Here is a 26,747-nt window from a genome sequence, read left to right on the forward strand (position 1 = left end):
GTGGTTTGCCATTGTCTGCCTCTGTGTAGCAACCTTGGGCTTCCTTGGTGGTCTCCCATCCAACCCTGCTTAGTTTCAGAGATCTGGCGAGGTTGGGCTTGTCTGGACCATCCAGGTCACTTTTAAGATTACTGTACTTTTCGGGACTTATGTGCAAATAACTACTTTCCGCCCTCCCCAACATAAAACACTGAACAAATGTATTTTGGTTTTTTTTGTGTGTGTTTAGTATTTTTAAATACATAACGTTATTGAGCGATAGGCTGAATTTCATGGCAATTTCACACATTGTGCTGAGGATAACCCAAATTTGCTCTTGAGCCTCACACAGCCTCCCTCCGGGCCTTGCAACCTACTCACAAAAGTGTCATGACCGCCTTTTCCGCTTTACCCACTGTTTGAGAATTACTGCCTTAAGGTTACCCCGTGAGGTCTCCCCTCCTTTATTTTATCCTTACCAGGGCTGGATCTTGGAGGGGGGGGATCTGAGGGGGGCAACTGCCCCGGGTGCAAGGAGGGGCGCGCCAGTGTGGGCATGAAGAAGAGGAGTGCAGCTACCTGCCCACAGCCTGGCTGGTGAGTGCGCCACCAGCCAGCATGCAGCGGCTTGCCCTTCCTCGTCGCCAACACTGCGCCTACAGCAGCTGCATGCAAGGCCAGGGGGCAGGGAAGCAATGGCAGTGTCACAGCGACTGCCCCCGGGGCCACCAGTGCTGGCTCTAGTGCGTGTGTGCATACGTGTGCGTGGACCACTCCCTCCTCCCTGCCCTGGGCGCTTCTTCCCTCAGCTCCTTGCTTGATCCTATGAAGTATACTGAGAGTATGTGTGAATGGGCCCAAGGTCATCCAGGGACAGAATGGGGATTTGAACCCAGGTCTCCCAGATCCTAGTCTGAGACTGTAACCACTACGCCCTTCTTGCTCTCTAGTTCAAGCACCCCAGGTGGATCAGTTCTGCCTTTGTGCCTGTGCTGTTGTTATTTTCAGTACTGTAGGATGGGACCATTTCCAGTAATGCATACAGATGGTGGCATTACTTACCTTGATCACTTCTGGGTTTTGATCCTGCGTGTTCAGCAACAACGGGACAACACTGTTGAGAACTTGGTCCTCCATAAGGGTCTTATCTTTCAGATCTAGGTTCTTAAGGAGATCTTGAAACAGCTGGTTTGCCGCACAGCATACCTTGACCCTCTCCTAAGAATGAAAGAGGAAGAGGAAGACTTGACTGGATGGCCTTCCTATGAGACTCCAGGCTGACCCTTACCCTTGAAGGTTGAATTGTTGACCATTGTCCAGGATCCCCATATCTATAAAAATGCAGGGAGAGTCAAATGTATCTTTTTAAAAAATCTATTGTCTTTTATGCAGGGACATTTCCCCTGCCGACTGCTTCGGGGTTTCCTTTTGATTATGCATGCCTTTTCCATCTGTCAGAGGTCGCCTCGCTCTCCCCGCGTGTTTTGCCCGTGTTTTCCAGATGCTGTTTTAGCCAGAATCTGGAAAATGTGGGCAAAACACGCGGGGAGAGCGAGGCGCCCTCTGATGGGTGGAAAAGGCATGCACAATCAAAAGGAAGCCCCAAAGCAGTCAGCGGGGGTGACTGCGGAGAAAATAAGAACATAAGAACATAAGAAAGGCCCTGCTGGATCAGACCAAGGCCCATCAAGTCCAGCAGTCTGTTCACACAGTGGCCAGCCAGGTGCTTCTAGGAAGTCACAAACAAGACGACTGCAGCAGCATTGCCCTGCCTGTGTTCCACAGCACCCAAGATAATAGGCATGCTCCTCTGATCCTGGAGAGAATAGGTATGCATCATGACCAGTATTCATTTTAACTAGTAGCCATGACTATCCCTTTCTGCCATGAACATGTCCACTCCCCAATTAAAGCCTTCCAAGTTGGCAGCCATCACCACATTTTGGGGCAGGGAGTTCCACAATTTAACAATGTGTTGTGTGAAAAAATACTTCCTTTTATCAGTTTTGAATCTCTCACCCTCCAGCTTCAGCAGATGACCCCGTGTTCTAGTATTATGGAAGAGGGAGAAAAACGTCTCCCTGTCCACTCTCTCCAAACCATGCATAATTTTATAGACCTCTCTCATGTCTTTGCATAAATGAGCTATTTCCTGCAGTTTGGCTTCTTCTTCGGGGATTCAATGCAATCGTGTGTTAGACAAGCCAATCGCCACATGTCTTGATTTTCCTTATCAAAATGGTTGGGGGAGAAAGTCAGACTGTCCTAGCCTGAGTGTAATTCATTGCTTTGTTTGATAAATGCCTGCTAATGACATCTCCTCTCCCTACAACTGCAAAGGTAAACACGCTCCACTCTCTGGTATGTAGAAACTGAAGGGCACCCTGCTACTGATGCTTGAAAAGCATATTGTTGTTCTTCTTTAACAATCAAAGTGCCCGGCACCACTAAAGAATCTCGGGAGCTGCAGATTCTTGAGAGAGCAGATAGTTCTCTATTAGAGAACCTTGGTATCCTCTTACAGAACTGTTGTTCCCAGAGGAGAGGGAACGGCTATTGATTTGGTTTAATTCAGTGGTAGAGGTACCCATAGAATATGCCTGCCACGATGTTTCGCCATGAACTGTTTTCCTTGCAGCAGGAGAATGAAGAAGAAGAAGAGTTGGTTTTTATATGCCGACTTTTCTCTACCACTTAAGGAAGAATCAAACCGGCTTGCAATCACCTTCCCTTCCCCTCCCCATAGCCGACACCCTGTGAGGTAGGTGGGGCTGAGAGAGCTCTAAGAGATCTGGGACTAGCCCAAGGTCACCCAGCTGGCTTCATGTGGGGATTCATAAGTATAGGTATGTAACTCATAAGTATAGGTATGAACATGGCTATATTACTTGATTACAGATGAAAGAGCAATGTAAGTACTTCTCTGCCTATTCATAATGTTCAGCATCTGCATGTGGACACAGAGAGAATAACAGTGGAGGGATCTGGCAGGTTAAAAGGTGGAAAGTCCCTTCCTATGCAGGAACATCACAGTGTGAGTGTATGAGAAAGAGATAAAATATTTGAGGGAAGATGTGGGTACTAAATGGGCTTAGTGGGGGAGCACTGTTGGCGGGATCAGGCTCAGTGACCAAGCTACTCTCTGACCTCTTGGGATAAAGGGGGGGGGGAAAGAACCTGGAGTACTTTGTCCACTTTCTCCCCCTTCCGCTGCATCTCCTTCTGGCAAAAAAACCCAACTTCACATATACACTGATGGGATCTGTGCTGGCAGCGACAGACCAAGAAAGGGATCTTGGGGTGGTAGTGGATAGCTCAATGAAGATGTCAACCCAGTGTGCGGCTGCTGTAAAAAAGGCAAATTCCATGCTGGCCATAATTAGACAAGGAATAGAGAATAAAACTGCTGATATCATACTGCCCTTGTACAAATCTATGGTGAGACCACACTTGGAATACTGTGTATAGTTCTGGTCACCACACCTAAAAAAGGATATTGCAAAGCTTGAGAAGGTGCAGAAAAGAGCAACCAAAATGATTAGGGGACTAGAGCAACTGTCCTATGGGGAGCGGTTAAGACGCTTAGAACTGTTTAGCTTGGAAAGAAGGCAGCTGAGGGGAGACATGATAGAGGTCTATAAAATTATGCATGGTTTGGAGAGAGTGGACAGGGAGAAGTTTTTCTCCCTCTCCCATAATACTAGAACACGGGGTCATCTGCTAAAGCTGGAGGGTGAGAGATTCAAAACAGATAAAAGGAAGTATTTTTTCACACAACGCATAGTTAAATTGTGGAACTCCCTGCCCCATGATATGGTGATGGCTGCCAGCTTGGAGGGCTTTAAGAGGGGAGTGGACATATTCATGGAGGAGAGGGGTATTCATGGCTGTTAGTTAGAATGGATACTAGTCATGCTGCATACCTATTCTCTCTAGTATCAGAGGAGCATGCCTATTATTTTGGGTGCGGTGGAACACAGGCAGGATGGTGCTGCTGCAGTCATCTTGTTTATGGGCTTCCTAGAGGCACCTGGTTGGCCACTGTGTGAACAGACTGCTGGACTTGATGGGCCTTGGTCTGATCCAGCAGGGCTTTTCTTATGTTCTTATGTCCTTATGTCCCCGTTAGTTACAACTTCCATCTTCCCTCCCAGCATTTCAGAGCAGTGATGAAGGACACGCTGCTGTTCTGTTCCCCTCCCCTTACACCTCTAATGACAGTACAATGGAGACAGAATCAATACCCACCATTGACAATTGTGTGAATTAAAGCTCTGGAAATAAAGAAGGAAAAGCTATGCAATTTGATAGATTAAATGCAGAGAGGAATGCTTAGCTGAATCCTTTAATGAATGATAGAAGATCAAGGACAGATTCATGAATAAGACCCCCTAGAATTTCCTGGCACAACCTCCCAGGTTCACTAAGGAGAGCCTGGTAGTTGTTCCTTAACTTGGCAGAATTTGTCACTTTTCTATACTTTTCTATGTGTTTACAGAGCAATCCTGTATATAGTTATTCAGAAGTCTCATTGAGTAATGTAGGATTTAAAAAGGGAAAGGTAGTCCCCTGTGCAAGCACCAGGTTATTATTGACCCATGGGGTGATATCACATCCTGATGTTTACTAGGCAGACTATATTTATGAGGTGGTTTGTCTACACTTTACCCCAAGCAAGCTGGATATTCATTTTACCAACCTCGGAAGGATGGAAGGCTGAGTCAACCCTGAGCCGGCTAACTGAAGCTGACTTCCGTCAGGATCGAACTCAGGTTGTGAGCAGAACTTGGATTGCAGTACTGCAGCTTACCACTCTGCGCCATGGGCCTCCTGATGTGGGATTTACTCCCAAATACGAAAATGGAGTCTTAATCTGGAATTGTCATGATTGACTCACTTGGTTTCCATGGAAAGTTTAAAGGATGCTGCTGGCAGTCTATTGCAGTACTTTCTCTGTTTTCCACTTGCCTTTTTGATATTTGTCCATATCTCTTTTACTGCTATGTATCTGGACTTAAAATATGATTGCAGCACCATCCTAGATAAACAGTGAGACTTCCAAGAAGTACTTCCCTTTACATTTTTAGCATTCCTGAACAATTAATTACTTCCTGTTCTCCTAGGGGAGGGGGTGCCTAGTTCTCTCAGCATTCATGAGTGAATTGTAAATTATCCGCGGGGTGTTGGTGGGTATTTTGCACTTAGCAAAAGTCACTGCTCTTTTAATCTTTTTAAACAATTGTTACTTCATAATTTATTATTTATTGATTTATTAAAATATTTATACCCTGCCTTTCTTCGTCATACTAGGCAGCTTACAATTATAGTTAAAAAACATATCCAATTAAAATCAGAATAAAAAAGCCCCAAATCTCTCCCTCTCCCCCTTTCTTTAAAAGATGCCTGCCATTCAAAAGCCTGTGTGAACAAGCAAGACTTGTGATTGTAATTGCATCATTGTAATTTACAATAATAAACAATGCAATAAAACAATTACGAGCAGTGACCATGGTTGGCTATAAAGTAAAAACAAAGTACTTAAATCCCTCCACAGAAGGGGAAAATGGATAATTAACCATTGAGTCATGAGTGCCAGGGGAGAAATTATATTGCCAGAGGGAAGTGGAACAGGAAATATTTCAATAGGCTGAATACAACAGAGCAGAAGGAAAACTACAAGGAGAAATGGGACCTTTGCTGAAGGTGACTATATCCAAGGTGGTGGTTTTTATTGGGGGTATAGTGCTGTATTAAGTGTCGCATGGAACTCCAGTTTCAATTGTGCTTTCAGTTAACTAGAGGACAGTAATCATTTAGCAATGGAAAACAACCTTTATGTGAATATTCTCTAAGTCTGTAGCCTTACATCAGTTAAGAATGGCTGAAGCTGCTTGGAAATCTTCACACATTCCATGACATTCTTCTTCGTCACAGCAATCTTGGTTATGACTTCAAAAGCTGTCAAGATCACCTTCTCATCAGGGTCATTAAAACTCTGAAGGATACCCAGAATCAGGGTTGTAACTTCTTTGTTCTGAAAGGACATCAGAATTCCTTTACCATTTGATCATCTGCCGCAGCAGTTCCACAGAATACAGAATACTCTATATGATTACTAGAAAATGAAGAGTGCTAACTCCGTGCTAGGACTGTAGGGACTCATTCACTCAACAAAAGGAAAGTTTGAATATGACTGTTAGGTGTGTATTTGTCTTCTTCCAAAACTTGTGTACAGACCTTTTATGCATGGCTGTTTCCCTTGCCATCACCCCTCCAAAGAATTTGGGTCTTTTTTTTTTATTATGCATGCCATTTCCGACCGTCAATGGTTGCCTCGCTCTCCCCCTGTGTTTCCCCACATTTTGCCCGCGTTTTCAGAGATCTGTTTTATCTCGAATTTGAAAACACGGGGAAAGCGCAGGGGAGAGCAAGGTGACCTCTGACGGTTGGAAACGGCATGCATAATCAACACAAAGACCAGAAGTCATAGGAGGAGTGACCGCATAAAAGACCCCATATACTTCTTAGGCAGAGCGTTGTTATAAGAAGAGGTGTATTTTTCAAGCCTTCCTGGGAGCAGTCAAACCTGCTTCCCAAAAGCAGTGCTATCAAGTGCAAATTTTGGAGGCCTTACAGAAGTGTCTAATATGGCAAGTTATTGAAGCATCTTCAGATATGGAAGCTGATGCCTTCAACTGGCAAAAGGAACTGGTTTGTTCATTACTGCTAGGCATGTATGTGTACACAATGAGTTGGATCCTATGTAAAGGACTACAAAAGGTGTGGGCAGAGTGGATCTTCCCCCAACTTCCCCTCTCCCCCCAGCAGCCTGGTGCTTGTGCCTAAAAATCCCCTCTGAGAGTCAGGAGACAACACACAGTGGAGGAGGTTCACCATGTGTTTCCTCTACAGTTCTTCCATCTCAGCCCATTAACTATCAAGCAATTTATTTGAATCTCATGCCTCTACTGTAATTTTGGGAGACGTATGTCTAGGTGACTTACTCAGTGGCAAGGGAAATATACTCTATATGTGCTCAGAGGAATGCTTCATTATTATGTCACATATTCCAGGGCTTGGCACTGGATCCCAAGGAGGATTTTCAGTCAGGAGATTTTGCCAATTTCCCCCTCCCACTGCGGACTTCCAATTATTCCACTCATGCAGTTCCTAGGGGATCCCCTGTCCTGCAGGAACAACATTCAGGGGGTCATTTTGAGCTGCAGTAGAAAGTGGGGAGGTAATGAAGCCATGTCTATGGATGGAAATTCCTTCCATTAATGAAAATTCTCCATGGGATCCAAGCCTGAGGCTAGGGTTGCCAGCTCCAGGTTTGGAAACTCCTGGAGATTTGGGGGTGGAACCTAGGGAGGACAGAGACCTCAGCAGGGTACAATGCCATAGAGTCCACCATCCAAAGCAGCTATTTTATCCAGGGGAATATCTCTCTAGTCTGGAGATGAGCTGTAATCCCAGGTCCCACCTGGAGGCTGGCATCCCTACCTGAGCCTTACATCCAAAACAGGTTCAAATTAAACCTTGTTTCTTAAAGTTCTTGCTTCCCAAGTTTTGGCTTTATGATCTTCCTTATATTGAGACTGGCTGTTTGTCAATGGCACTCAGTAATGCCTTCTCTGGATAAAAAAGGTAAAGGTAAAGGTCCCCTGTGCCAGCACCTGGTCATTCCTGACCCATGGGGTGATGTCACATCCCAACGTTTCCTAGACAGACTTTGTTTATGGGGTGGTTTGCCAGTGCCTTCCCCAGTCATCTTCCCTTTACCCTCAGCAAGCTGGGTCCTCGTTTTACCGACCTTGGAAGGATGGAAGGCTGAGTCAACCTTGAGCCGGCTATCTGAAACCAACTTCCGTTGGGATCGAACTCAGGTTGTGAGCAGAGCTTGGACTGCAGTACTGCAACTTACCACTCTGTGCCACAGGGCTCTTCTCTGGATACAGCTGAGAAAAGTCTTTTCCAACCCCTGATATATGAGAATCTTTAACTGAGGCTTCAACAAAGCAGGGGCCCCCACTGAACACATGGACGAAGCTATACTGAACCAGACCATCGGTCCATCAAGGTCAGTATTGTCTACTTGGACGGGCAGAGTCTCTTCTGGGTCTCAGGCACTGGTCTTTCACATCACTTGCTTCCTGGTCCTTTCAACAGGAGAAGCTGGAATGTGAAACTGGGACCTTCTGCATGCAAAAGCAGAGTCTCTTCAACTGACCCACAAGCCCTCCACACTAGATTTACCAATTCCACTGAGTTACCACCAAGACTAGATTAATTCATGCCATCGTATTCCCTATTACTATGTATGGGTATGAAAGCTGGACAGTGAAGAAAGCTGATAGGAAGAAAATAGATTCCTTTGAAATGTGGTGTTGGAGGAGAGGGTTATGGATACCCTGGACCACCAAAAAAAAAACCAAATCAGTGGGTTATAGATCAAATCAAGCCTGAACTGACCCTAGAAGCTAAAATGACTAAACTGAGGCTATCATATTTTGGTCACATCATGAGACGACAAGAGTCACTGGAAAAGACAGTCATGCTAGGAAAAGTTGAGGGAAAAGAGGAAGACCCAACAAGAAATGGACTGACTCAATAAAGGAAGCCACAGCCCTCATTTTGCAAGATCTGAGCAAGGCTGTCAAAGACAGGACATTTTGGAGGACTTTCATTCATAGGGTAGCCATGAGTCGGAAGCAACTTGATGGCACTTAACACACACACACACACACACACACACACACACACACACACACACACACACACACAGAGCCCCTTCCAGTGATGAATTCTGATTCAGCAAAGACCTTGTTTACGTGACAAATCCACGTTAGTTTTGACCAGTGTTTGCTTTTCCTTAAAAAAATTACAGTAAATGCCACTGTTGGGGGGGGGGGGAATCACCTCCACTCACATTTTGCAGGTGAACAGCAATATTGCTCATCCCATGGAGACTGAGCCAGCGATAGGTCGCGTTTGAATCAGTGTTCCAATTCTTCAACAGGCTCATGATATATTTTTTCTGTAGCACTGAGTAGGTGGACTCAGAAGAAAGCAGCTGAATAACACAAACAGCAACAATATGCCAAGAGACTCCGAGACCTTTCCCCATTTCTTTTCCAGGTATAGAACAACACATGCCATTATGTACACAAAACACAAAAGAGGACATTAGGTGTTATAAATCTATTGCAATTATAAAACTTGCTGAAAATAAGAGATGAAAAAACCACATTAAACAATGTCTGGCACACTGATACATCTCTAGATTGGAACCACCTGGGATACCCCTTAAGGACCATACCAAAGGACCCTTTGGTATGTACTCCTGCTGTTTGCAGCCTGTGGCCTTCCTACAGCAAGCTGTGGAATGCTAGGACTTGGAAACAAGGGGATGCACCATCCTAGAAACAGTCAAATCAGCCCTGCTGTAGCTCCTACTTGAAAAGGCAAAAGGCTTGCCAACAGGAGCCCAGTTTCAAAGCACCATCTCTGAGCAGAAAGGGAGAGAGAGGTATCCCGCTAGAGACAAATCCTTCTTCTTCACTTTTCTCACCAAGAAGGCTGGCTCAAGCAGTCTCATAATGACATGGAGCAGAATTGTCTGTGTGGGTGGTAGAGCTTGGTAGGTTCTTTAGGGCTTTGTCAAACAAGTCAGTACAAGATCTGAACACTGCCAATCTAAGTGTAAAGTCCCTGATTGCCTTGGGGCCAAATATGGTTCATGGAACCTGTTCCACAGTTATGGTGCCTGTGGGAAAGTTAAATAAATTATCCAGCTGCTCAGAACCAGATTTACACACAAACTAAGTAAGCTACAGCTTACAGCCTCAGACAACCAGTGAAAGGGTTGGGAGCAGGGGGGTGGCTGTGCGAGCACGATGACATAATTTCTGGAGAAGACCCAGAAGTGATGGAGGTAACTCTAGGAATTGCTGCAAACTCTATGGTAAAACCATACTGTTTGTGCCGATTCCTAGAGCTACCACCATTGGTTCTGGATTTCCCCCGGGAGTGATGTCATCATGCTCACCACACCAGTGAGCTTGGAACAGGGGAGGGGAATGAGAGATTGGGTCATGGGATTCTTTGCCCTGTCCAGAGGCTTGGCAGCCCTAGCCTCAGATTGTGAGAGGCCTATAAATATGAACAATTACTTAATATTAAGTTTTATATTTTGTTTTGATAATGCTGGAAGTTATCTGCCCTGACCTGGCAGGCCAAGGCTAGCCCGATCCATCAGATCTCGCAAGCTAATCAGGGTCCACTAAGGAAGTCCGGGGTTGTTACAAAGAGGCAGGCAATGGCAAACCACCTCTGAATGCCCCTTGCCTTGAAAACCCTATGGAATTGCCATAAGTTGGCTGTGACTTGGTGGCATTTTCCACTACTGCACTGGGTCCTCTGAAACGTGACATAGCTTAGGGCCTCATCCTCTCACCTGTCTGGCAGCTGCCACTGTATGGACACATAAGGGGTGAAGGGACTTCTATCTTTGCTGAAGGATGTCACGTCAGCATGCTGGACTAGACTAGCTACCACTGGATCCACAGTTTGCCTTGTGCAACACTATGCAGTTACAGCTTGGCCCCTTCCTACACTACCAGCTTGCCACCAAGCAATACCTGACAGTAAAGGCAAAATTCCTTGGCTGCTAAGCAGCAAGGGTGGCCAGGTAAAAAAAAATAACCAGGAAACAGAATGCTGTGAAAGGAATAGGAGTGGGGACCAAAAGATAAGGGGGAATGTGGGGAAGGGAAATGTAAGTAAGGCAACCAGAAAGAATCTTAAAGAAGCGTACAAATTTGGACTGAAGCAATGGCTGTAGAAAGCAGACAATGGCCTTCTATGCACAGTCTGTTTCCACTGGATCTGCAGTTCTCTAACTGCACAGTATTTGCAGAAAAATCCTCAAAACACTATGTGTAATGTATGCAGCAGGAAGCTGGGCTATTGTTGAGCTTGGAGTTCCCCAGGCTCCTGAGCTGTATGCTCTCATTGGCTCCCGAGTTACAGCTGCCCAATCACAGACTGTCCTGAGTTGTATGTTCTCATTGGCTCCCGAGGTACAACCACCCAATCACAGACTTGGGGGGCGTGGCCATGGGCAGCTGAGCGGGCTTATAAGCAGGGGTTTTGGGCACCGTTCACAGTTCTGTTCTACTGTCCTTAATAAAGCAGTTGCTGTTGGAACTCCGTCTCCGGTCTCATGTATCGCCCATGGGGACTTAACACTATGCATGGGGCTTTTTGACCTGAAGTGATTCCAGGAATACTTTGTGATCAATTATGCATCCTCAGCGAAAATGTGGAACTTCTGAACCATACATGAGTCCCTCCCTCCTGAACACTGCTTTGTAATTGGCTGTAGTGTGTTTTTTGAAAGACTTCAACGGCCCCTGCCAGCCCCACAGTGGGATTCTTTCATTTGATCTGAACCGAGTGGCCATTTTATAGCAATAGAAGGGTCCAGACAGCACCCCCCACCAATTTGTTTCTGGGTAACTTAAGGCAGGGGTCATAAGAACATAAAAACACTCGCATGGTCATTTGTGACATCATTCCATCAGCATTGCACTCACACATAAAAAAGGCTTTCATGCCTATAAGAGGATGCATATAAAGGGAGGGCACAAATCATCGCTCTGGTCCATCCTGCCAAGAACTGAAACTGGCCCACACTCACTGTGAAACTGACCAAAACCAGGGCATATGATGTTTGTGATTATTTCAGTGTTCTTTCAACTGTTCCATCTGAAACTCACCCACACTCACTGTGCAACTGACTAAATAAGCAGCCCCATGGCATTCCAGCATTATGGCTTCAAGGGGAGGAGTTAGATGAGGGGGCAGACACATGGGGCGTGGGGAGAAAAAACCCGAAGTGACAAGTATGCATAGGACTGGCTTTCAATTTGGGATCGAGGCAGACTTTAAACTCGGGGTAAAACAGCATCCTGAAAACGAGGGGATGGCAAGGCAACTTCTGAAGGTCAGAAAATACATGTATAATTAAAATGAAGCTCCAAAGTAGTTGGGGAGTGACCATGACGGGAACAACCTTTGCATTAAAAGCCTATAATCATATAGGGGAAATGTTACCACTTTCATTCTTTTAGCTCAGTGACGTTTGAGACTCCCTGATCTACAGTATTTGGTGCCCAAAAGTTCTTTGATATTATCTAGCCATTAAACTAACACTACTGTAGCCTGTTCAGCCTGGGGATGAAATTCAGAAATGAGGGTTTGTTGTTATACATGCAAATTCCAGAGCAACAGCTCAAGATCTGTGTATGCAGGAATATGCTTTTCTCTCTGCGTGCTCAGGATGACATGGGAAGGCAAGGACTAACCATATATATGATACATCAGCAGGGTGTAGATGCACATGTTCAGTATTGTGTGTCATTTCCCATAAGGCACTGCTACAATGGCACTGCTACTCAAAAGAGCTAACAATACATACGCCTGGAGATGCTACTCAAAGACCTACTGCAGTGAAAAAGGCCATTGCTGTTAGCTTCTGTTTTTCATCCCCGTGATGGAGAAGTGGTATCACCTTGGTAAATATGGCGTAATCGAGCCCCCGATAATGTTTGACAATGGCTCTGGAAAGAAATAAACATTTTTTTCCACGTAGAAATCATGCTGAACAGCACCGGCCGCCAACTCAGATCTTCCACTATTTACCTGGCCAGCAGAAGAACTCCTTCGAGGTAATTCTCTGGTGAAGACAAAAGATCCCAGCCTCCTGCTAGACTCACAAAACACATCCAAGAATTCTTCTCCCTTTTAATTACAGCTTTTAAGGCTTCCACAGCACAGCTGAATGCAGGACAAGAAAAAACATTTGATTGGTGGCGATAACCTTCCTTTGGGGCCTACGGCATCAGTGCTTTTAATGCATATGCTTTGTTAGATGAAAAGAATCAAATCCTTTATAAATATTTTTGGGTAAAGGAGCATGCTGTCTCTTCTACCAATCATATTCTCTGAAAAGTCTTGAAAATATTGCTTTGAGAGCAATTAGATTGTCACCCACTTTGCAGGGTTGTTGTGAGGATTAAATGGAGGTAGGAAGAACTCCACGCTGAGTTCTTTGGAGGAAAGGCAGACTAAAAAGGTAATAGGACAGATTTTTTTTTGTGTGTGATCACAGAAAGTCACTTGGATGGCCATGGAGGATTTGCATAAATTTGTTCTACATGCAGGACTTTTCCCTCTACTAAAATTTCCATCTCCTGCAGTATATTAATATGTCACTTTCCTGATGGAAAATCATATATCAAACACGACTAAGTGAAGCCACTGCCAAAATCCTGAACTCCCATGGCAAGACTAACTAGAAAGCCCAGGTAGAAATCTGTTCCACATTACAGTCACAGCCCTAATTAAACTTGAAACCCTAGTTTTAATTAGGAATGAGAAAAAAACTACTTGCTGAGGTTTTTTTTTTTTTTTTTTTGCAAACGTTTCTGGCAGTGTCAAATGGTCCCCTTCTCTCCATTATTTTTGGCAATGCTTGCAAAAATGTCCTTTGCTTGTTTGCATTGCCCTCTCTTGCTCGCTTTCACAGTCCGCTTTCTTTGCTCAAGTGATGTCATCACGTAGCTTAATCTAATTGGCACATAATTCAGTGATGTTATCGTGTGCACTGCACAATCCCCCACTGATTTGGATTGCCTGTAGGAGCCAATAATCATGGCCATAATTCCCCATTAACTTAATTTGCCTTCCAGGATGTGATGACATAATCAAACCTTATTCCTTATGTGGCATCTTGAAGTCATCCTGCTTACTACAAAATTCACTATTGGCTGGCAACTCCAATGTGATTACCGTAATACAGATTTTAAAAAAAAATCCTGGAAGAAAAAAATGGTACCAAAAACAGCAGCTGGAGGGAGATGATGCCACCAGAGAAGTTAAATAAAATGTGGATAAGCTGAATAGTTCTGATTAGAGGATGGAATTTGGATGGAAATGAAACCAGAGGCTTAACTTCCCTATCAAATTAGAGAATCTGGACTAAACAATTTTTAAAAGGATTTTGCTTATTCAAACCATTTAGCAGCATTCTCCAGGATTTATCTATTAAAGGGTGTTTATCAGCCTTTGACAAAACAAACAACTAAGGTGTGAATTCTGTTCTTTGATCTATAACCAGCAAACCAGACAAAAACCTTCAGACCCTTCATCTTTTATTGACATGATGCAAGACATTAAGAAGTACAAGCATGTAAAAATTAACCTTACAATTACTGTCAAAACAAGTGCTAAAATTATCAAAGTTCCTAATGTTGCTTAATCATATTATAGTGAGTAATATTTTAAAAGCAAACCAGGTTTCAGGTTTTTGACTTACTGCTTTTAGGGAATATCAACAAGCCCAAGTCACACACATCCAGAAATTTCACCTAATCTTCTGAGATTTCTATCTAGAGAAATCTGTATTAGTGGAATGGATAATCTTTAAAGATTAGTGAGTTTTTTGTACATTTTTAATGATAATGGCCTGTATCCTACCATTCCATTAAGCAGTCTGAAGTGTTCCTTCTACTTAAGTGACTCTTCCATTGGAGGAAGAGGCATTTAAGTTGGAAGAAGGCTCCTTAGGTTGGAGGTTAGGACAATGCCCAATGACTCTCATGTGGTAGGGGGTCAGAGATACTATCTGTGGAATCTGGAGAGCCAGCCTGGTGTAGAGGTTAATAGCGGTGGATTCTTATCTGGAGAACTGGGTTTGATTCCCCAGTCCTCCACATGAGCAGCGGACTCTAATCGGTGAACCAGGTTGTTTTCCCATTCCTTCACATGAAGTTCTTTTAGAGCTCTCTCAGCCCCACCTACCTCACAAAGTGTCTGTTGTGGGGAGAGGAATGTAAACTGGTTTGATTCTCCTTAAAAGGTTGGCATATAAAAATTGGCATATAAAAACCAACCTTCTTTGTTGAAGACACATATAACAGAGTATTGTTATATCTGATATTTACCTTCTTAGTAACCCATTAGCTGTTACCTTATATAGCTTGATGTTTTGACGCTCTCATCTATTCCATATTCAACGTCTGCCAAGTTCACCAAGTAATGCAGCTGAATAACCAAGAAGATGATCACAGACACATAAAAGCTGTTCATAGGCACTTTGGAATTTTTATTCCTAAATATTATGCATACGGCCTTTGTTGCCTGAAACAGAATTTTAAAAATATTACTTAAAACATTGCCTTCTGTAGGGCTGTCAGAAGAAAATATGCTCCTCAGGCAGACCCCAAATAAACAGTTAAAACCATGATCAATAATCAGTAAATGAGTTCTTCAATAAAACTGTCAGCAAAACCTAGCAGCAATTGAACTATCAACAGATGGCATAAAAAGTAAAACAGTACTATTGTTTCAAAATACTCACAGCATAAAAATGATAAAAACAATCAGAGAAACCAGCTTAGGGAAGAATAAGAGAGAGAAAAGGAGAGAGAATGTGTGTGTGTGTGTATAAAGGAATCAGAGAGCTAGATTCAAATCCCTTCTCCGCCATGAAGCTCACTGGATAACCTTGAGCCACATGAATGTAACTGCAGTTGTAGGATGACTTTTCACATCCCCCCCCCCAATAGTTTTCTTTCTCCCAGGTCTGGTATCTAAGAACAAATAAACCAATGCTATTTTGAGAGATGGCAAGCTAAATTGGATGAAGGCAAATACTTCACTGTTGGTCTACCAGAATTCTAGGGTACAAAAAGAGAATGTAGCTATAATCCAACAGAGAATTAAAGTACTTAACAGTGGGATCCTAAGGACACTTACACCCATCTAACCCCCTTGACTTCAATGCTATAAGTCTGCTTAGGATGGCACTATAAATCAATTAATTTAAATTAAGGACACAACTCTTTATTTGGGTGGTGGCCTCCAATCACAACCAAGTCCATTTCTGGTTCACAATCAATGATCTACAGCAGCACAGTGTGGAGTTAGGAAACTAATACATTTGTCTTTGTCTCACAGCTAAAGGCAGAAGGGACCAATTATCCTTCATATTCAAGTCAGAGGATTCACTCTGGAGGCAAGGTCTTCTCTTTAGCATTTCCAGAAGCTTCGCCAGAACTTGGAGCCTGACTGATTGTTTAGCTTGACCCAGGGTTTCCCAAATTTCAGTGACATGCCTGAAACAAAACAAAACAATGTCCATAAATACAGGCGCAAACATCGCTTGTCTGTCTCCTTTACGACTCTGGTATAGATGCCTGAAGTGTGTACATCGATGTACATATCAGATCAACACAGGAAGATCCTAAACCCTAAACAAAGTTTTATCTTTCTAAGCCCATTGACTTCAACATATTTAGTAGAGTGTAACGGTGACTGTGTCTAATAGACCTGTAAGCTGGTCGGCCACTAAAAGTATTGTTCAAATAGTTTGCCATCAGAGTGTCAAAATTACCTTTTCAACTACGAGGACTAGAAACCTAAGCAGTGTTTGTGTAGTGGTTAGAGTGTTCAACTAGGATCTGGCAGGCCCAGATTTGGAGCCCCACTCCGCTATGGTAGTTTGCTGGGTGAGCTTGAGCCAGTCACATATTCTCAGCCTAACTTGCTTTGTAGGGTTGTGAAGAGAAAGAGGAGGAGCGTAACCCATTTTAGATTTGTGTGCATGAAGAGCAGTGAGGTACAAATGAAATAAATAAATTTAAAAATCTGGAATCCCTGTAATCTAACAGCATTTCGCAACCTATACCTAAAACAGCCGAGAAACTACCTTCATCAGCTCTGGTATTCTCCTGTGCAGTTTACATTAGTCTCTCCCCCCCCCCATTCTTCTCCAACACCCCCATTCTCTATTTGAGTCGCATTTGTGGCCCTGCAGCTTTAGCATTTTCTGAGCAAGAGGACAAGCCATTTGGCACACGGCAGCAGTATAAATAGCCACCCAGAGGGCTCAATCGAGTCATGTGGCAGGATACAAATGTAATAAATAAATAATCATATGAATAACTCCCTGTAGTCCAGTTGATGAATAGACTGTCTCTAGGAAGCAATCTCATAATGCTGTGCTTGCAAAATAGCACAGTTCTCTTTTGAGATCCACAGCAATCCGGCGAGGCCTGCCTAAAACTCAGCTTCTTGAGCAAGTTTCTATCTGGAAAATAGCATTTTTTGTTGTTTGTGCAGACATGCTTAGGGTTCTGAGCTAGGGGTCTGAATATGGTACCTCAATTCCCCCATTCAAAAGCTGCAAACTTCTGCGCACCTACCTGGCCATTAAACAAAATGGAACTCACTTCCATTGCTCACTTCGGAGCAAACATTCATAGGATTACATTAAGTTTTTACAGGGTTGCCAAGCGCTTACAGGGTTGTCGTGTCATGGCAGGAGACCTTTTTCTGGCAACCATCATCGCTCAGTGTTGCACCAAGCAAATGCCTGATGTCTAGGGTTGTCAACCTCCAGTTACTAGCTGGAGATCTGCTATTACAACTGATCTCCAGCTGATAGAGATCAGTTCATCTGGAGAAAATGGCCGCTTTGGCAATTGGACTCTATGGTATTGAAGCCCCTCCCCTCCCCAAACCACACCCTCCTCAGGCTCCACCCAAAAAACCTCCCATTGGTGGCAAAGAGGGACCTGGCAACCCTACTGATGTCTATGGTGGATACTCTATAGTCTGGTGATTCCTAGGGTAATGTGATGTCATTTCTGGGTTTTCCCCAGAAGTCTTGTCATCATTTATTTATTTAAAACACTGTTATTCCACCTTTCCACCTGATCAGGGTCCACAGGGTGGTGAACATAAACAAATTAAAATGTTTAAGCAATTTAAAATACCATCAAAATGATAAAGCAATTCCATTAAAAACACATAAACATACTAGAAGGAGGGCCAGTAACTGTGATTGGGGGTATGCTAGATAAAAAAAAAGTCTGCACCTAGTACACATGATGCTGGAACCCCTGTGCCCCTACCCTCTGCAAGCTCACCTTTGGGATTAAACCAAAAAGGTGACATCTGGTACACAGAAGGATCAAACATAAAGTTGTTGGCCTGGTTCCTTAACTAATTCTCTTGCAGAACTAATGATAAGCCACTCTTCCCTTAGCTATTGCTCCCAGAGTTGCAAGCCATGCAATGCCTGCAGCTATTTCCAAGATAAGCCTCCTAGCTTGCATAAAGGAGGCATGGAGGTGTCAAACATAGAAGTAAAAAGTCTGTGTGGTTAGAAAAGAGGAAATCTCCCTGTTCTATTGCAGTTTTGGATATGCAATAATGCACAGTCGCATATCAACCCACTAAAAATGGCAGTGTACAGTTTATTTTATGGAAACTGGTAATTTGGATAGTTACACGCAGGCCTCTAATTAAATGAACCAAATCAGATAAAAGATTAATTTTAATTGCGTTAAATTTACCCCAAAGAGAAAAAAGCTACTGCTTGCTCAGTATTTCAAATCTGGTTTAGCCTGTCCATATTAGCTTCCATGATTTTGTTAATTTGCCTTGGAATCTTCTCAATTCCTAAATATTTAATTTTAGCCTTTGGCTGTGGTTTGGAAAAAGCAAGCAATGCTACACATTGAGCTTCCAAACCAAGGAACTCTGATTTACCCACAGATTACCATGTAGCCAGAGGAGGATGCAGACTGTCGGGCTGTGCTGGGAGTACAAAAATCTAGGCTATAAAGCATGATGCGTATGCCCAGAAGCTCTGGTTCTCCATAGGATATTCTTATATTTGTAACGGATCTAGTAACTACTGTCAGAAGGAATGCAGAGGAGAATGGACTAGATCAATTTCCAGTTTTCTGGTTACCAGAAATGAACCAGAGACAGTTGGCCTGGGGTGGGGGGCAAGGGTATTCGATCTCTTGCTTCCAAACACAAATGAATTTTTTTTTGGGGGGGGGGAGAGTTGTCATCTCTGTCAGTTCAGAAGAAATCAATGGCCTGTAATATAAGAGAGCAAGTCTACTGGATCAGGCCAAAAGTCCATCTTGCAAATCATCCAGAGTGGTGTAGTGGTTAAGAGCGGTGGTTTGGAGCGGCAGACTCTAATCTGGAGAACCCACTGCTCCACATGAGTGGCGGAGGCTAATCTGGTGAACTGGATTTGTTTCTCCACTCCTACACATGAAGCCAGCTGGGTGACCTTGGGCTAGTCACAGCTCTCTCAGCCCCACCTACCTCACAGGGTGTCTGTTGTGGGGAGGGGAAGGGAAGGTGATTGTAAGCCGGTTTGATTCTGCCTTAAGTGGTAGAGAAAGTCGGCATATAAAAACCAACTCTTCTTCTTCTTCTTCATCTTGTTCCCCACAGTGGCCAACCTGATGCCCCCGGAAGGCCTATAAACAGGGAAAGAGGCCAAAGACTTCCCCTGCTGTTTCCCCCCCCCCAGCACTGACATTCAGAAAATTATTGCCTCTGAACATTGATTTCATACTGTCATTATGACTAAACGAACTGCCTAATCCATTTTTAAAACCACACAAACTTGTCCATTGTGACTTCCCACGGCAGCAAATTTATTTACTTATTTCACTTATACCCCCACCTTTCTCGTAAACAGGAACCCACAGTGGCTTTACTTTGTTCTCAGCTCCTCCATTTTATCCTCACAAAAAGCTTGTGAGGGAGGTTAGGCTGAAAGGGTGTGATTGGCCCAAGGTTCCATGCAAGAGTAGGGATTTGAACCTGGGTCTCCCAGATCTTTCCTAGTGAGCCACTCTAATCACACCGGCTTTTACAGCTGAATCACACTTTCATTTAAGGAGCCCTTCCTCGTGTCCAAATCTACCGCCCATCAAATGTATTGGATGCCCGCAAAATCTAGTCTTAGGGGAAAGGGAGAAAAACTCATTGTTATCCACTTTCTCCACCTTGTGCATAATGTTATTAATCTGAATCTCCTTAACTTTTTCCCTTTAAAAGCCCCAATTTCCTTAGCCTTTCCTTCTAGGGAAGTTTTTCTCATATTTTGTGTGACAGACAGGGTAAGTTCCGTCTCTCCCTAAGAGTGACCAATGCTGAGTTGACCGGATTTTGCAGGGACAGAGTAGGAAAACAGCAGCTAGGGGAGCAGTTGGGAGTTGGCAGCTAGGGAGCTGGGGTGGGGAGAGAAGAGTGTCTGGCTAAGTGAAACTATGGAGAAGAGCTGCTTAGAGCTGGCTGAAAAGGTTGTAGCAAAGAATTTGTAGCAAAGAATCCCAACTGGAGAACAGGGGAAGAGTCTGAAAGTTCAATGGAAGTGAAACGTTGTAACTTCTACCTTGCTTTTTTCAGTGTTATATTCATATTTAAAAATTAAACTTCTTGTATTGTTTAACCCTTTGGACATTGTGTCTCAGGGAAAGAAACATACACACAAACACCTGCCCACACACGTGAATATCTCGGTCTGTATACATGTTTAAAAGGTAAAGGTCCCCTGTGTGCAAGCACCGGGTCATTCCTGACCCATGGGGTGACGTCACATCCCAACGTTTCCTAGGCAGACTTTGTTTACGGGGTGGTTTGCCAGTGCCTTCCCCAGTCATCTTCCCTTTACCCCCAGCAAGCTGGGTACTCATTTGACCGACTTCGGAAGGATGGAAGGCTGAGTCAACCTTAATCTGGCTACCTGAAACCAACTTCTGTTGGGATCAAACTCAGGTCGTGAGCAGAGCTTTTGACTGCAGTACTGCAGCTTACCACTCTGCGCCACAGGGCTCCTATAGTATATGAATAAATGGTGGCAGTATGTGAATAAACAGTATTTGAGCCCCCAATCCCCATACCTCATTTGGGTTGCCCTTCTCTGCACCTGTATTACAGTATAACCTTAGGACCAAGTGACGGGGTGAATTTATCTTTGATATTCTGGTAAAGATACGAAGACCAAGATACTTTGAAAAGGTGGAATCAATTACACTGTTTTTGTTTTGGTCTTCCCATTTCTCCATCAGAGCAATCAGAAACACATTCAAGGGAAGAAACTTTCCTTCCTTGTATTTTTCTTAGGAAATAGGGACAATACTTCTGTTCCTTACTTGTCACAGGGCAGCGAGAGTCTCAGAAGACTTGAGATCACTTCCTCTGTGTATGTTTCGGCCAATACACAAATGGCCCCAATGGCTGCTTTTCTAGCAATGGGATCCTGGATAGCTTGTAAGTGGAAATAAATAATATCTATGATTTCTGGTACCTGAAAGAAAATAACACAAACAAGGGATTGTCATTTATTGTCACAAACAAGGGATTGTCTTCCATATTTTCTGATAATTGCTCCTTTTCGAATTTGTTGATCCTCAGTAGGGTTGCCAACCTCCAGGAGAGCCCAGAGATCTTCTGGAATTACAACTGATATTCAGACCCCAGAGACCAGTTCCCCTGGAGAAAACAGTGGAGGATGGACTTGAGGGCATTTATGACATCCTGAGGTCCCTCCCCAGACTCTATAACCAAATCTCCAGGAATTTCCCAACCTGAAGTTGGCAAACCAAAGTCCTCAGTGATGACTGTAACACTAATATTTGTATAAGACTTGGTAGTAGAACAAAAAAGAACAGAGAACATGGGATACCCTTTAGCCCTTTTCAGTCATTACAATTTTGGCCCTCAAACTGCACGTAAAGAGAGATTGCATTACCTATACTCCTCTCAATATGCATCGTTGCAATTCTGTGTAAACAAGGTAATGTATGTATTTCCCAGCTGTGGTACATACAATTGAACACCCACAGTTTGATGGTATGCATTTGTGCATACCAAAGCTGGAAAAATACATGTGTTTTGCCAGTCACACAAAATGGTGATGGTCTGTGCAATCCTGACGGGTGTGTGAAAGAGGACAGGAGCTTGCGGCTAAGTGGGCACTAATGCCGGCAGCAGGACACTTGGCAGTGGTTGTGGGGAGCCATGTGGCAGAGCAAGCCATGGGCAACAGCGCAGCCCCTCTTGTAGCGTTCCTGAGTGCAAAGGCCCCACACTGGCATCAAGTAGGCGTTCCCGAGGGCAGAATCCCTTTCAGCCCGGGAATGCCCCTTTTTACAGGCACCGAGTGATTTTAAATGTTGGTTTTGTGTTTTTTATGTAATCGGTTTAATGCATTTTATTAATGTTGTAAGCTACCTTGAGCTCTGTAAGGAAGAAAGGCGGATAATGAATATTTAATTAATTAAATAAACAATACTATTATTTAAGGCAGCAGAATAATTTTTTGTACTTTTAGGAGTTTGTCACCCTAAAAGTTCCTTCCTGCAGCCTTTTGTCCCAATATTACCAACGGTACGAACATTAAAAAAAATAACGGTTTTGCTGGATTTCCCAAATATTACAAACCTTTAAAAATAATGTTTTATTTTGGTTTAAAACAAAAGGATAAGAATATTTTGTTTTATTGACACTCAAAACATACAGTGTGATGCCAATATGAGCATCCTACAAGAATATGAAAAAAGATCCACCATCTTCCCAAATGGTGGCAACATGAAAATGGCTGTCTCTATGACTAATATAATAGTGTATTTGGCTTTATTGACCTCCAAGACATATATTTTGACACCAAGATGAGCATCCTATATAAGTTTTAAATATTGAAAAAAACATATCCGCTATCATGGAAAATAAGGAAAATGTCCCCAAATTGGAATGTCTACCCAAGAAATTTTTTAAAGCAATAGCATCCTGAAACACTCACAAACACTACAAACAATGCATGTATATTTTTGAGGGGGTCTACTATGGATCCAGGACGGGAAGGTAGCATGGTGTAGCCTGATCGATCTTGGAAGCTAAGCAGGGTCAGCCCTGGTTAGTATTTGGATGGGAGACCAAGGAATACCAGGGTTGGTATGCAGAGGAAGGTATTGGCAACCACCTCTGTTAGTCTCTTGCCTTGACAACCCCATAAGGGGTCACCATAAGTCGGCCACGACTTGACAGCACTTTACCCATACATTGGTAACATAGTTTGTGGATCTTTTTGATCCTGGTACCAGATGGTCCCTTATTTTTAATGCTGGCAGACCCACACTACCTACATAGTTTCCCTCAACTGGGAAACATTTATAGGTATTTTAAAAGCATTTTATATACTGTAATGGAAAGAGGAAACTAATTTCACCTCTTTAGACTGCTATCTCCCTTGAAAGGCTAATAAGCCAACAGACCAGAATAAAAACAGTTGTTATAACCTTTGGGAAATCCACTAATTTTCACAACAAATATCACAGATGTTCATAAAGCCTCTACTGGTATACAAAGTCAATTTCTGAGATCCATAAGAGCAAAACCCCATACGGTCCTCATCTATCACACCTTGGTCCTCAGTTTATTTTTTTGTTTTTTCAAGACTGTAGTCAGCATAGCTGCAGCTGCTTCGATATTGGCTCGGTCTGAATCCCTCAGTCCAGCCACTGCTATAAGTATCTGACCAGTAACAGTGGTCAGTTTATCAGCCTTGTCAGATATCTGAAACAAAGAGTGAAGAGGAAATTGTGTTAGACATTGATGCGTCCAATACATTTTTATTCCACCTTTCCTCCAAGGACCATACATGGCTCTCCCTCCCCTGTTTTATCTTACAATAGCCCTGTAAACTAGGTGTTGCTGAGGGCTTAGCTATACCTTACAAACACCTGGTGTCTCCCCCATTCCTGACCAGTTCTGTTGACCAAACGTGCTCTGGGAGTTCCACCCTTGGTACTTAACTTCCAGGGACGCACATCCCTAATTTGGATTTTCACTACAGCATATGGGGAGAAGTTAATTAAGGCTCCCCCTTGCTCCATTTTTCCAACCTGAAATGGCCCCTGGGAGTCAAGATTTGCCCTGGTGGGAGAATTTATGAATGGTTACTGATTAGGGTTGCCAACCACCAGGTACTAGTTGGAGATCTCCTGCTATTCCAACTGATCTCCAGCAGACAGAGATCAGTTCACCTGGAGAAAATGGACGCTTTGGCAATTGGACTCTATGGCATTGAAGTCCCCAAACCCCGCCCTCCTCAGGCTCCATCCCCAAAACCTCCCACCAGTGGCGAAGAGGGACCTGGCAACCCTATTAGTGATGGGCTACACATAAGTTTTCACAGCAAGGCAAACAACAGCTCCCTGTAACCATTTTGGGTCAGGAAACTGGTACTAGAGGGAAGGAGGAGTGAGGAGCATAGAAAAACAAATTAAAGCAGAGTGTTAGTACCTCATTAAATTCTTCCTCATCTGGAGTTGAAAAGATGTCTTGATAATGCCCCAAAGGCTTGTCTGAGCCCTCTTTTTCTTGCTTGTCCTTCAGGAGGAAATCCCCAAGTTCTGATCCTGGTCTGACAGTGGAGACTGTATCTTGCACCCATCCGACTTTCTTACTCAGCACAGAATATTTTTCTTCACCAGGAACAAACATGTGAGCTGTATATACATTTTTGTTCATCTCCAGGATTGGCTTTTCTTTGCCATCCTTAAAGTAAGTCTGTGTATACTTATCGGAAGTGATAATCTCTGGTTCTTTGGTGGATGCCACATCTAGCCCCATGTGAAGATCACAGGTTTCTTTTAACTTTTCTTTTACAGCCATAATTCTTCTGGGGAGGGGGGGTTAAAAAAATAAACAGCTTAATTTTCTTATTGTAGGAAGCGTATGGGTAGAATGCCGCATGACAGAGAATGTGGGGGTTATTTCTGAAAATGGCAACAAGGCAAATTTCAGCAATGTTGCTAGTAATTTCTGGGTAGTTATAGAAGCATATGATGTAATAGTATCTCATTGTTCATTACCCTAGACAATTCATTTCCCGCCCCCAGTGACACCCAATAATATCGGTTTAATGTGGAGAATTGCTCGGTGTAATGATGTCACATCACGTCAATCCATAACTACATGTATCTGTGGAAAAAAGGGGAATTGTTCTGAGCTGCCATTTTTAAAATGTCAATGCCAGTTCACTATAATCTCTACGAATTATAATTTAATTGTCTAAAGTAATCTGGATATCGCTTCATCTGTTGTTGTTTTTAATTGTAGCAGTAAATAAAATATATTATTTACAAGTTACATACAGAGACAAATCAAAGTTCACTCGAAAACACACTCAGGTATTTCAAAGAATCAATTCCCAACAGAATGCAAAAAAGGGTCCACTCACAAATACACTGGATTTTCAACCAGAGGATTAGCTGTAAGAGACTGTCTGCTCTTATATGAACCTGCCTGTTCTCTAAAATTGTCATCAGATGTCCTTCTCCAGATTCTTCCACCTTTGGTGGTGATAATCTGAGGTAGGGACTTTTCTGTGGTAGTGCATCATGCTTAGAATGACCTCTGCAGATCTGCTCACCTAGTACCTAATCCGTTGAGTGTAAGGTTCTAGGTTAAAACTATTTGGATGGATTCCATGGATCAGCTCTGCTAATACTGGGGGCTTCCTCTGGTACAAGCAACATTTCTGATACAGAAGCAAGAGACTTTTCTGTGTCAGGAAAAAGCATCTTGTGTTTGAGAAAGGTGCCTCTCATTGTCAGCAAAATGGATCCATAGGATCAAACCTATTCTTTTCATCCATGGTGTTAATGAATGCTAAGTCTTTGGGTAAATAAATATATTACAGAAATTTCTCTCTTAAGCACAGATGAAAAGATTTGTTACAGTAAAATGAAAATAAACTTAACACATTGGTTCTTGTAGGTTATCTGGGCTGTGTAACCGTGGTCTTGGAATTTTCTTTCCTGACGTTTCGCCAGCAACTGTGGCAGGCATCTTCAGAGTAGTAACACTGAAGGACAGTGTCTCTCAGTGTCAAGGGTGTAGGAAGAGTAATATATAGTCAGAAAGGGGTTGGGTTTGAGCTGAGTATTGTCCTGCAAAAGTAATGTGCTAATCATTGTTCTGTAAGTAAGATAATGTGCTAATGAGGGTATGGTATGTTAATATGGAACCATTGTATCCTGAAGTGATCTGTTAATGTGTGTAATCCAAAGCTAATCTGTATGGCTATTGTTGAATGTTGCCTTTGTTAGTCTGGAGGTTTTTAGAACAGGAAGCCAAGCCTTATTCATTCTTAAACTCTCCTCTTTTCTGTTAAAGTTGTGCTGATGTTTATGTATTTCAGTGGCTTCTCTGTGCAATCTGACAAAATAGTTGGTAGAATTGTCCAGTCTTTCAGTGTCTTGGAATAAGACCCTGTGTCCTGTTTGTGTCAGTCCATGTTCAGCCACTGCTGATTTCTCAGGTTGGCCAAGTCTGCAGTATCTTTCATGTTCTTTTATCCTTGTTTGTATGCTGCGTTTTGTGGTCCCGATGTAAACTTCTCCACAGCTGCAAGGTATACGATATACTCCTGCAGAGGTGAGGGGGTCTCTTTTGTCTTTTGCTGATCGTAGCATTTGTTGTATTTGTTGTATGAAATCAGAAGGGCCATTAAACCAAACAAAAATCAGAAAACTCAGGAAAAACAGTCTCCCATAGGAAAGGTATTCTTGCCATTTATTAAAGGAGTCACTGATAGGATGGAGAAACTTTTGAAAAAACATAACCTACAAACAGTGTTTAAACCCACCAAAAAAATACAACAAATGCTACGATCAGCAAAAGACAAAAGAGACCCCCTCACCTCTGCAGGAGTATATCGTATACCTTGCAGCTGTGGAGAAGTTTACATCGGGACCACAAAACGCAGCATACAAACAAGGATAAAAGAACATGAAAGATACTGCAGACTTGGCCAACCTGAGAAATCAGCAGTGGCTGAACATGGACTGACACAAACAGGACACAGGGTCTTATTC

The 26,747-nt window shown here is 43.2% G+C and overlaps 1 protein-coding gene across 1 annotated transcript in view; it reads right to left on the bottom strand.

Annotated features, from left to right (window-relative positions):
* LOC130488466 (maestro heat-like repeat-containing protein family member 6) overlaps positions 1 to 24,540 on the bottom strand; it is a 38,854-nt gene extending 14,314 nt beyond the window's left edge. Inside the window, exons 1-10 of the mRNA XM_056862141.1 lie at positions 24,169 to 24,540; positions 23,287 to 23,439; positions 21,018 to 21,172; positions 16,001 to 16,160; positions 15,014 to 15,183; positions 12,685 to 12,819; positions 12,488 to 12,602; positions 8,909 to 9,052; positions 5,846 to 6,013; positions 1,042 to 1,197 (exon numbers count right to left, since the gene is read on the bottom strand). Of these exons, the coding sequence (XP_056718119.1) occupies positions 1,042 to 1,197; positions 5,846 to 6,013; positions 8,909 to 9,052; positions 12,488 to 12,602; positions 12,685 to 12,819; positions 15,014 to 15,183; positions 16,001 to 16,160; positions 21,018 to 21,172; positions 23,287 to 23,439; positions 24,169 to 24,540 (1,728 nt within the window). The remainder of the gene's footprint in view (positions 1 to 1,041; positions 1,198 to 5,845; positions 6,014 to 8,908; positions 9,053 to 12,487; positions 12,603 to 12,684; positions 12,820 to 15,013; positions 15,184 to 16,000; positions 16,161 to 21,017; positions 21,173 to 23,286; positions 23,440 to 24,168) is intronic.
* Positions 24,541 to 26,747: the final 2,207 nt, after the last annotated feature.

The sequence above is a fragment of the Euleptes europaea genome, chromosome 16, assembly GCF_029931775.1.
Source record: "Euleptes europaea isolate rEulEur1 chromosome 16, rEulEur1.hap1, whole genome shotgun sequence".
In the NCBI taxonomy this organism is placed as follows: Eukaryota; Metazoa; Chordata; class Lepidosauria; order Squamata; family Sphaerodactylidae; genus Euleptes; species Euleptes europaea.